Here is a 12,568-nt window from a genome sequence, read left to right as displayed (position 1 = left end):
ACTATGTAAGCTACATCACCATCACTGAATTTTAGCTACAGGATCAAAACCTGGCTTCACATGTGCAAGATTGTTCAAGGACAAGAGTAATTCCTGCTATTAAATCACAAGTTGATTTCATTGTAAACTACATTCTGAAAAAGGCCATTCTGTTTTCAATAGCACATCTGAAGAGCAAGCACCAGAACAAATGTATCTGTATTCCATTTAGACTGTGCACGCTAAATACTTTTCTCATAACCATTCACTGAACATAAAGAATATTGTGAGCCCCAACTGCATGTAAATGTTGCTGTAATTCTTTTGAAGGATAATGGTGACAAGCCATCAGAACAAAGCCTGAGTCACCAGAACCCCATATGGAATTACAGTCCTCATTTTTGTACATTTTAAAACACATGGTTTATGAAACTCCTTCCCCTCTCTTTTATCTCAAGTAGCTCCCTTTTATGCTTTATTTTCCCCAAGTCCCCCATACATTCTGATCCTCTTAAAATAAACAAACATTCCTAGTTTTCTCATACTTCAGTTATTTTGAGGAGGCTTGCTATTTTCATTTGAAAATACAATTTAATCCATATCTTGGTGAAAGTCAGAATTTACCAGTCCCCTGAATACAGCTACAGATGGAGGTATATTTGTGTGCCTTTCCCCTCGTCCCCCAATTTAACCTACAAATAGGATAGAAAAAGCAAGAACAGTGCCTTTATTCATCTTCCCTTGTAAACGTTGCCTCATTCTTACAATCCCATTGGAATCTTTTAAATTAACTTTGATAAGTTCCATAGACTCAGTCAATACATAAACCTTTTTCCCTCCTATTTATGGTAGGCAAGAATGTACCTCTATACAAAATACTTACTCAGTTAAATGTAAGCATATTTTCAGGAAAGTGGATCTTTCTGTAATATCTATCTACTTGTTAGAATTCACTAGCAGCAAGAACTAGCAGTTAATCAGTTCAGTCCACAATTTATAGTTACACAGAGAAGGTGTTTGACAGCTTTAGGGAGTCCTGCAAATTATGCACCTTAGATTTATACAAGTTATAGGAATTCGTTTCCCCTACTTCCCAATAACAGTTCTGGCTTGTGACAAGTCTTAAGCCTGCAAGTATAAGAAATACACAGAAGTAGGTATAGCAGCATTATGGCATAGGATGGATTAGGATTATGGAGTAGGATTAGCACTAGAGTGGCTACAAGCACAGCCAAAACCAAAACATACAGAAGGATCAATAATCAATTTCTTACCCAATTCCGGGTCTCCTCCCTGGTAGCAGTGAAGATCCTGACTGTGGTTCCCCCAATCCTCCTGTGAATATTCCTCCATAGTGCTGCCATCCGATTCCAGCTCCTGGTACAAGCCGCTACTATTAATGAGTACAGGTTGGCAGGGCTGCGAGTCCCATCCTCCCTGACCAAACACCTGTTCCAATTGTTCAAATGTGTAACTGCTTTTCCTTTTCCCAACACCATGTTCTTTCACTCGACTGTAACACCTGCGAAGGGTCTAAGACACAAAACCTTGTGTTACTCAATTGCTAGCTTTCCAGAATGGCACACACTCACGTGCAGATAGAATAAGAATGCTAGACAATCTGTTTATTTTTTTACTTATACTGCTCAATCTTTGTCACATGTGTTCAAGTACTATAATCCAATCACCAAACTGCCAAATTAACCTTTGTAAGACAGGAAGCATCACAACTTTGATGTTCCTGACACATGATGCTTTAGGTTGAATATCAAATACAAAGAACAAAGTTGTATAGCATCTACAGGTTCACCAGTTTCAAAGTTGGGGATTTTGAGGGCAGGGGAGAGAACACATAAATCTGCTACATATTACAGGAAAACAAACAAATCCCATCCAATATACCAGCCAGCCCGTAGAATGCACACCTTCTACAGGAAGGAGAGAGTACAGCCGTTGTTGTGCCCACAGTTTGGAGAAGGTGGGGGAGGGGGAGAAAGAAAGAAGAGTCCCCAAAAGCAAAGACAGTCCAACCTTCCTTATTCTAGTAAGAAGATACAAGGTAAAAAATGGTTTGCCTAAACTATTTAGCTAGTAAAATTTATTACTTACATATTTTGCATTCCTTACTAACTCACTCTGTCTCTTGGGAAGCTGCTGAAATTTAAAAGAGGTCAAATCAATAATGCTCCAAATTCCCAGACTCAAACATCAAATCAAGAAACAATACTAAGATGGCCACATCTAATAATCAATTACAACAGAGTCCAGTCTAGATTTTGAAGCCTCCAATAAAGACATATCACCAAGCTTAGACCAGGTTTTTTGTAGCTATTTGATTTCTTATTCTAGTGGCTAAGTACTATGCATTATAATAAGATACAGTATGAAATCTAACTCTTCTGCATCTGCTTCCAATTTTCCAAGTCAAGGAGGAGCTGTTTAGAAAGTCTTTATTCATTTCCCTTAATGTTTTTAATTCAAAGTGTGGTTCTACTTTGAAAAGTGACTAAAAATTGCTTTGTAGGACTCCATATTTACTGTGTTTCAAGGACTTCCTATCAGATGTACTCAATTTACAAAACATTTTTCTTGTAACTGCCATCACTTCAAACTGAACCTTGAATAAGAAAATCAAGCTGCGTTCTCTCTCACAAAAGCAACCATTAGGGCTTGAAAGATGCACTCCTGGGCAGAGGACAGGCCCTACTATGTCACCTTCTACAGAACCACCAAGTTTCTAGCACCTTTGGTTGCAAAAACAACCTTCCAAGCCAAGAATATAAACTGATGTCTCTTCCTGATTCTCAAGACAGCTCCAGCATGGCTCTTAGCTTGCTCTAGCTACAGCAGTGGGAAACGGACAACTCTAATCAGTTCCAGGGCTGATATTCAGAAACCTGGAGGGCAGGAGTGCAGCTATCAAAAACTCATGCTAGTTTCATGCTGCTGCTTGGGAAAGCTATAAACAGCACCAACAGCAGGCACACCACTATTCAATGGTGAAGAGTCAAAAAATGAAAACTGGGACAGTGCAGAGTAGCAGAGATCTCATCCCACCCAAGATGCAACAGCCAGGAGACCCAAGAGGAAGAGAAACTCCTTTTCTTCCATAAATGGAAAGAGGTGCTTTAAAGTGTCAGAGCTACAACCCCCCTCTCTCCCAAGCAAGGCTGTAGGACAATATTCTAGTTGAAATACGAGCAAAGGTGGCAGGGGCATTGGGCCTCTCAATGGGGTGTTGATCACAGGGCTACTGTCCCCCTTCCACCTGTGTCTTTCGTATCTAGTACTGGTTACTAGGCAGAGTCCTCCATTTCATAAAGTTTTCAAGTGTTGATCATCACTTTCTACCTGTCCAACAACTCTGTGTTCAATGGGGGTGGATGAGTAATTGTGGGTAGAACTAGACTCTGCATTTGATGCTTAAATCTGTTGATGATCCATGAGAGAACTGCATCCCTCTTTTTTCTTTTCTTTTGAGGGGCAGGGCAGGGTGAGAAGGCACTGCAAGGCTAAAGAAGTAAACACTAAACAGGTAAGTGATTAGACCAAGCAGGTAATACCCAGGTACAAGGAGAATACATGTGAGTAGGAAGTACCAGTTTTAAACAGTCACTTTGCAGAGTAGAAGTACACTTTCAGATAGATGCTTTGTCTCACTCTAGACTAATGTTCCACGTCATTTATTACAGTTTCACAGGGTAAAATGTAAACTACTATATAATTTGTAACTTGAAGAAGAGTTCTGTGTAAGATCAAAAGCTTGTCCTTTTCACCAATAGAAGTTGGTCCAAAAATGGATGTTACCTCACCCACCTTGTCTCTCTAAGATCCTACAACTGACAACTATACCACCACTGCATTTCATTCTTAGAAATCAGTGTATTCAAATTTTAAAACAGTTTTTCTAACAATTTTATGTTCTTACAAGCCTTACAATATTTCCTTATTCAACTGAGCAACAATGTTACAGCTGTCTCAATTTTAAGGCCCAAGAGATTCTAACTTCCAAGCTAAATAAACACAGTGTTGTCTCCAGCAAAGTTAACTGAGAAGCGTCAATATTCTCTGATTAGGTCCTTTGGGAGTCCTCAACATCTGCAAACATTGGCTCAAATGCTTAAAACTCAATTTTATGTTTCAAAAGAGTTCTTCCTTGCACGGATGTTACCAAATTATCCATTTAAGACTTGAGCAGAGGCAATCTTATTAGCAGCCATTTATTTCATTCAGCCCTCAACACTAATGCTATTTTGCTAAGACCATGGCAGAAGTTTACCAGCACCTACTCAGCAGAGACCAATGCAAAAGACAAAGGAGGCAGTGCCCTGGTCAGAACACATCTCCAGATACTTTGGTAGGATGGAAAGCATATGCTGAGATTACTGCCAAAAGGACCTAGGACCTTGCTTGGATGATTCCATCTTTCATATCCACCTCTGGTTAGTAGAGATCTGATAAATTCAAAGCTTTCTACAACCCCCCTAGGTTCTGAAAGAAAAGGTTCCCTCCTCCTGCCAACAACCCATAGCTAAAAACGGTTGGTGGGACGTCTATTTTCTTTCCCTGGAGAAAGGGGTCTTCCACTATTTTCTACTCCACACAGACATTTTCCATTCTCTCCATCATGGATATCTCTATGCCTCTACAGCACACGGCTTTAACAGCACTGAACTAAAACTGGCATATTCTGGTCTGGTTCACTGCTGCCCCACGATTTTGCATGACCACCTTGACGCTAACAAGAGTTATTCATTTCACTCTGCAGGTGTTTGCAGGCTCTAGAAAGCAGCACGGCATCTAGACATTATGCAGATTTTCTGCATAATTATTATAACTAGGAGCGGGGGGGGAGTGGTTGTTTTTGAAAATGAAGCCTTAATTCTCCCTACATCTATAAGAATTCCTGTGTTATCACTGAAGAGTGGCCTTTTCAAGCGTTGTAGTCCCTCTGTCCCTCCCAGAATGCAACTGGACTCCTGCTCAAGGGCATTAACAACGCATCTCCATATAGTGTCCTATCAGCACCTTTATATCATCATAAGTCTTTTCAGAAGGGGAAAAATGTCTATTTTTAATATAACTATTCAATGTGTGATGCTAACCATCAGATGCCTTCTCAAATTTTATTACTAAACAAATACTGGGTGCTCTATGCTCAGAAAATAAAGACCATCTCCGCTCAACATTTATAACTTAAAAGCCATACATATAGAAAATGTGACACTAGGAAATCCAGAGACACTTGCACTACATGCTCAGCCACACTGGAAACAGGTCACTTCTCGCCACTGCAGCAGCATACAGGTACCTCCAGTAGTTTACCCACCAATGCTGGAACCAAGTCTTCCTCAGCAGCTACAGTTTCCAACCAGTCAATATGGGCACTGATGTCCTTATCCCCACCAATCAGTTTCCCACTGCAGCTATGTTTTCTGAAGCTGTATACCTGACTCACCTGATCTAGTTATGAATCACCAGCGTAGCTAAGCAAAAGTAACAAGTTCCATGGAAACGACTGAAAAGGGCTGAGGAGCTGCCACACATGCTCAAAGTGTTAACAGATAAAATCTTGTACAAGTCAGTGATCCTCAGCTTCTTGTTTATTTCTCCAAGAGCAAACAGTTTCCAATTAAAGGGAAAAAATTCAAAGGGAAGGTCTTTTGTAGTGCTTACTAAAAGTCTATGTATGACCAGGTAATGGTCTTACAAATCTTTGCTGTAAAATACTCCAGATCTTGATCAAGAATAGATTTATGACCCTTTGTTTTCAGTTTATTGATTTTTACTGAAAATTTCCCAGATTTTACCAGAGCTATTATTCAGTTTTTACTGATTTTCACCCATATTTTGGAAGTGCCAGAACTCTCTGAACACAGCTTCCCACTTTGGAAGGAGAGATGGTAGCTCGTTAACTGGTCTCTCCTCTTCTGGAGTCAGGAGCCAGTCCAGGCTTTGGGGGAGCCAATTCAGAAGTATCAGAATGACTTGAGCACTGGTGTATGTACTGTTTTCAATCCAATGTCCAGCACATACATGTTACCACTGTTGGAGATAGTTATCCATGCTATCAGCATTCAGAGCAAATGAAATGCTAGTGAACTACTTTTCATGCTAAAATGGATTCAAAATGAAAAGCTATCCAATTACATTTCAGAACATGGAAGTATAAAAAACAAAACTTCAAACAAAAGATACAGGAGAAGAATATTTATCCAGAAAACTCCCTTTAATTTTGTAATAAGACACTAAAATTACCAGGAAGTTTTAAACAAAAAACCCAACTGAAAACAAAGGGCTGTTGATATGTTCTAGCCCAAGCAGAAATTACAGGCTTGATGCAAGAATTTCTGGGTGAAATTCTCTGGCTTCCGTTAAGCAGGTGGTTAGTCTTGATGATCAAAATGGTCCCTTTAGGCCTGAAAAAAATCTACATACTGGATGAAAAACATGGGTGATCTGAATTTTTGTTCTGCTCAGGCGGGTTGTGCAAGCAGGTTTTTATTTATTTATTTTTTTTAATAAAAAAAGACAGTTTGGTTGAAAGAATGAAATTGTATTCTGAGACCAGTAAACTCTCCTTCTGGGATGAAGTTCGGAATGGTGGGTAGAGCCCATCCAATGAATGGTACATTAAACATCTTTATATTACTAAAGTTCCCATCTCAGAAGTCCTCTTGCCATGGTAGCAGATACAAAAAAACCAACACAGAGGGGACTGAAAGGGTTTGGAGTTTAACATCTCTTACTAGAAATGCTTTCAGTAACTAGTGCCTTGAAGAACTTTTAAATGAGAGGATGATTCAAGAGACTGGAATTAGTGTCAGAGTCCAACATGCTTACTCAAAACTGTCACTAGAGCCTATAGGGAGCAAATACCAAAATCCAGTTGAAAACCATCCTGGCAGAACAAGAAGTTGTAACACTGATTCTTCAAATTGTTCATCTAGATCTTCATTCTTGATAGAAGTGTGCGCTCATCTCAGAAGCTTCAAGCAAGCAGTGTCTATTGGGGCTACTTGCCTCCTCCCCATTGCTCTGGAGTTATAAGGCACAAAAGGGACAGAGGTCAAAACCACCATCAGTTCCATCTATTAATTCAGAAATCCTTACTGACCCTTTGAGAGCTAGCCATATGACCCTCTCTTGGCAGATAAATAAGCAGTAGCCAACCTTCTGCAGGCAAGCAGGGCTTAGTTAAGAGTATCCTGAATTTGCCATAAGATAAGACCACCAAGTCCAAGTTATAAAGCTGAGTAAAGGACCAGAGTTCCAAAGTCAGAGCAGCCTTGCATAGTTCAGCAAGGAAGATTTTGAAAAAGCAAGTAACAGAGGCTGCCTTAAACCTATTTGAATGTGATCCAACCCCCAGAGGTGGCTGAACATGTGCCAAGTCGGAACAGTCAAGTATACGCAGACTGTGAAAATAAATCACACTGTGGGTTGAGCAGGACTGACCCTATCTCTTATCCCTATGAGCCAGAGTGACCAGGGATGTTTGGATTGTTTTGGTCTCATTTAAATAGCTAAGAGTCTTCTGTCCACACTAGGGACCCTGATGTGAAAAAACACTTCCCTCGATGCTACTAAGGCTTGGAGAACAAAACCAGCAGGTTGATGTCCAGCACCAGAGATCACTTGAGACAGGAATTTGGGGTGAGGAAACGGGACCACTCTATCCAATGTAACCGTATAAGGGATGTCCGCTATCTACTGCGATAGCTGAGAGGATGCTGTCTTTACAGAGATAGAAGAGAAGGGGAAAGTGACCTCATGAGCTCCATTTGCCTCTGTCCTGAGATCTGAATGCAATCCCTGAGACCTTATGCAGTCCATGGGAACACAACTCAAACCCATCAAAAATTGTCATTTGTATGGTAAGTTAAGACTTACAACCCGCACACAAGAAGATAGAAAGCTGAGACAGCTCTGACTTATTTTGGACCATCTCAGATCCACCACTTCTTGATTTGCTCTTAGGACTTATTTGGTCACCAGCTAGCCCTCAGACATGCTGAACTTTTCTTCCATCCTCAGTTCATTTAACTAAAGCAGTAGTTTGTTAGTGATTCTCATCTGCAATGGCTGAGGCACATGCTTTAGACCCCAAGGAGATCCAATTGGCTTGATTTTTTCCATTAGTGGCAGCAGCAGTAGCCAGAGACGCTGCGGAGTAAAACCATTCCTATCCTCTGAGGGACTTGATATTATTAGTACAGACATTGTCAGCTAAGGAGCAATGAGAAGTCCACAGTAATTCCTGAAAAAAAATTAGAATGACAGGAAGTTTTGAAGTGTCTACTTACTAACCTGTCATATCTGAGATGACAGCTCCGGGGAAGCCAAATTGGAAGCAGCAGAACAGCAGCTAGACCTCATCTCCTTTGAGGATGGAGATCTACAGAGATCTCTGTCTAGTCCATTTCCACAAAAGTTGAGGACCCATGGCTCCATAAGGACGAGGCAGTTCGGAAGATCTCCACAAGTACAGAAGGCTTTAGGGAAAAAAATGGCAAAGATGGGGCAGATGCATATTCAGGGAAGAGACCCTTGCTTGTTATCCAGCCCAGTGGAGCAAGCAGAATAAGTCCCAACTTAGTCAAGGCACCAAGGAAGTCTGGCATGGACTGCTAGTGCCACCCCTCATGGCAACACAACCGTCAGGGTTCCTAGGTGCTAAGGCTCTGGTGGCAAAGCCTGAAGTGGAGTAACAGGGGAAGGATTCCTGCTACAGTTAAAGACAGACAACAGAAAGTCTTACTGGTACTGATGGAGGCATTAATGAGTACAAATGCTTCAAATTTGATATGAGGAACCCATCTAGGCACCAATATCATGGTAACAAGCACTAGACAGATCTAGATCTGAGCATGTGACTGGTAAAAGGAAGGGAAAAAACTAGACTCCATATCAATGAATTACTTGAACTTCAACACAGCTACCATTAAAAGCAGTCCTTCCTTGTGTCAAGATCTCAAGATACAGCTCCTTGAGCAAAAACAAAGCCATGGTGCATTAGCTCATGCATTTGGGGCGAGCTGGAGGGGACAATTATTTTCTTCACCAGATCTTTGCTACCACACTCTCACCTGCTGACCAAGACATTTTGCAGATTACTTTATAACAGTCCTTATTCATTAAAGATCACCATTAGTGCTTTTTAAGAACATCCCAGAGTGGATTTGCTTGCCTTCAAGGAAAACACCCTCCATACTGTTCAAAGGCCATCAAGGATTACTTTTCAGATGCATTCCTCATCCTAGACTGTATTAGGGCTTCCTTTATACCTTCCTATCAAATTCCTTCGGTCTGGTCATGCAGGCAGATTTCAAGGGCAGCTCCCAGTACAGAAGTGACAAAAAGCACTGCTGATAGGTCAAGCGTCTTGGCTAGCAGCAGAATATATGGCAGTAAGGGCCAGCATCATCTAAGAATTGAGAAGTGGTGGATCAAATAGAATCATGAGAGCAGAAGCCACTTTGGCAAAAAGCTGAAATCCTCTGTAGATGTTGCTTCCACCCTTTCCTCTAAGTGCTTCTCCCCGAGATCAGTTGTTTCTGACCTGGGTTGAATCACAGCTGGTTCATCATCCAGATCACAGTCCATGAAGCACTGGAGAGCAAAGAGACTGCTGAGAGCAGGAATGATGGAGAGGTGACATTGTTCAATATTAATGCCTAGATGACACTACATCTTGTTGTGTCTCACTTGTAGCTTCACAGGAAGCCAAAGAGAGCAGATGTGACAGAACCCATGCATTTCATGGCTCTTGGAAATAAGTAGACCAGCATTAACCTCTGAAAGAAGGCCTTACTCCAGCATAAGGCTCTTTCATCCACCCTTAGAAGAACCTAGAATTTAGTCAACACCATCAAGAGCTGCTGACATACTAGGATGAGCACTGACACTTTGACCTTAGGCACCACTAGAGAGATATTAGCCTCCATTGAGAATATATACATCTGAAACCAGATTGTCTGAGATCATGGAAATGTGTGGAATTCAGTTAATGAAAGAAATTACACCAATACCACCTTCTCAATCTTGCCCAAAACCAAAAAGTTAGACAGGAAAAGGTAACAGGCAAGACCATAGTCTTAGTCATCCTTGCTCAAGAAACTAATGTAGATGTACATTTAGCCATATAAACAGAAACCCACAATTCCAGTGCACCGCAGTTAACTTTGCTCTGAATTTATGGGTTTCATTAGTTTCAGGTACATCCAGTAAATTCTGAAACACTTAACAGAATGTAGAAGACGACAAAACAAACATTCAATCATTCAGCAGCAACTATTGCATCTTGGCCATTCAGATTTTTACCTACCAACAAAGTAATCCAGAACATCATTGTCAAAGACAGGAGGCCCAAATAATAGTCTGCCTTAATCAGTTAAGGACACAATTTAAAAAGTGAACTAAGTGCCACTAGACCAACACTTATGGAATTACTCATGTGACTTTTGCCACCTGGGACAGACTATACTATCCACATACTATCCACTATACTATCCACAGTGACTAGTGCAGATTACCTTGTATATTTCAATACTCTTGTAGTTAATTTCCAGAAGAAAGATTCCTCCATTGTATATTTGGGTAAACAGACACAGCTCAGTCACCTTGGAGAAATTTTTACTTTGAAAACCTTAATATTAAGAGTTCTGAAAAACAGGATCTACTCAGTTTGAGGACATACAACAATTATCAGCAATAGCCCACTGCAATCTCCAGGAGCTGCTCCTCCAACATAGTTCAAAAAGATGTCCATAAGGAAGTTCCAAAACTCATCCCTATCATTGCTGTATTTGTCTACTGTAATTTCCCCCCACCTTACAGCTGCCACCAGAAAGAGCTATTCTCATATATTCAGAGATACAGGAGGTTTAGAAATTGGTGATTATTCAGAGGAGAGCTACAAGAACAATCAAGTCCTGGAAAACATGCCTCATACTGAGAGACTTAAGGCATTTAAATCTATTCAGCTTATTGAAGAAAAGGTTAAGAGGTAACTTGAACATGGTCTATTAGTATCAGCCCAGGGAGGATACGATACAGGGCTCTAATCTATCAGACAAAAGGGGTAAGAGCCAGTGACTGGAAGTTGAAGACAGAAAAACAGAAAACAAATTTCAAATTTTTAAAAGTGAATAACTCACCACTGGAACAGCTCAATAGTAGATGTGCAGGATCATGATTTGAAATCTTTAATTTAAAATGGGATGCCCAAGAGATGTGTTCTAGAGTTAGTGTTGGTCACTTTAAGTTAATATTCAAATACAGATTGTTGTTTCCCCCTTACTTTTATCTCTCCGTCATCTAGCAGAAGACTTTCCAATTAGAATCTTCTGGGTGTTTTTTTCTTCTGATTTAAACCACATCTGGAGATTAAATGGATCAATCATAGGAAAACTATTTAAAAGTATTTTATTTTTTAATTGTAAGAAAGTCTGCTGAGAATATCTGAAGACCAGCAGAAATCTACCAAACACTTTTGAGTGAGGGGTATGATTGCTATACACAAGTATTCAGCTAAGATCATGGGAATCATGTGGAAAGATCAGTGGAAGTAGTTACTCTGTAATATAACCTAATCATCACTTGAGTTGTAAGTTCTCTTTCTTCAGATCAGCATTATACAGATAGAGATCAACACTAGGCTGGCCACGTAGGGCTCAGTCACAACAGTGGATATAGCATCAATATTTTATAATTGATTCACATCCTAGCTGAAGCCAAACAGTGTGAAGTAACATCTTATTGGACCAACTTCTGTTGGTGAGAGAGAGAGAGAGAAGTTTTTGAGTTTTCTTCTGACCTGAAGAAGAGCTCTGTGTAGCTCAAAAGCTTGTCTTTCTCACCAACAGAAGTTGGTCCAATAAAAGATGTTACCTCATGTACCATGTCTCTCTAATACAGAGGTAGGCCACATCTGGCCCGCAGGACCATCCTGCCCAGCCCTTGAGCTCCCAGCCAGGGAGACTGTCCTCCTGCCCCTCCCCTGCTATCCCTCCTTCCCTGCAGCCTCAGCTCGCCATGCGCCAGCGCAGGAGTGGGCTGCATTGCGGGGGCAGGGAAGAGCAGGAAGGGAGGCTCACCTGCAGCCACAGGGGAGCAGGCAGGCGGCGCAGGTGGTAGGAGTGCAGCGAACATGGGCGGAGGACTCAGGAGGAGCATCAGGCGGCTGCACAGCCGGCCGGAGAGAAGCGGAGCTTTGAAGGGGAAGCCACCACTTCTCTCCGGCTGCGCAGCTGCCCCTGCTCCTCCCGAGTCCTCCACCCATGTTCGCAGGGCTGCATTCTGAAAGGGGCGGGGGGGGGGTTGGATAGGGAGTGGGATCATGGGAGGCCTGTCAGGGGGCAGGCGTGTGGATAGGGGCTGGGTGAGTCAGGGAGCAGGGGGATTGGATAGGGGACGGGGGTCACAGGAGGGGGTGGTCAGGGGACAAGGAGTAGAGGGGATTGGATGGGTCAGGAGTTCTAAGGGGGGGCAGTCAGGGGGCAGGAAGTGGAAGGGGGTGGATAGGGTTAGGGGAGGCACAGCCTTCCCTACCCAGCCCTCTATACAGTTTTGGAACTCCAATGTGGCC

General features: G+C 41.7%; 1 protein-coding gene across 6 annotated transcripts in view; it reads right to left on the bottom strand.

The window, feature by feature from the left end:
- Nucleotides 1–12,568, bottom strand: part of MSANTD2 (Myb/SANT DNA binding domain containing 2) — a 37,107-nt gene that overhangs the window by 17,754 nt on the left and 6,785 nt on the right. For 4 of the 6 annotated variants that reach the window (XR_006276653.1, XR_005289988.2, XM_038380906.2 and 1 more), the window contains exons 2-3: nt 2,089–2,133; nt 1,254–1,512 (exon numbers count right to left, since the gene is read on the bottom strand). Coding sequence is in view for 4 of the 6 variants with exons in the window: in XM_038380906.2 (XP_038236834.1) it covers nt 1,254–1,512; nt 2,089–2,133 (304 nt within the window). In the remaining 2 variants the exon portion in view is untranslated. The remainder of the gene's footprint in view (nt 1–1,253; nt 1,513–2,088; nt 2,134–12,568) is intronic. The other 2 variants (XM_038380903.2, XM_038380904.2) reach the window with 2 other exon arrangements.

The sequence above is a fragment of the Dermochelys coriacea genome, chromosome 22 (genome assembly GCF_009764565.3).
Source record: "Dermochelys coriacea isolate rDerCor1 chromosome 22, rDerCor1.pri.v4, whole genome shotgun sequence".
In the NCBI taxonomy this organism is placed as follows: Eukaryota; Metazoa; Chordata; order Testudines; family Dermochelyidae; genus Dermochelys; species Dermochelys coriacea.
This window is presented reverse-complemented; position numbering and strand designations above follow the sequence as displayed.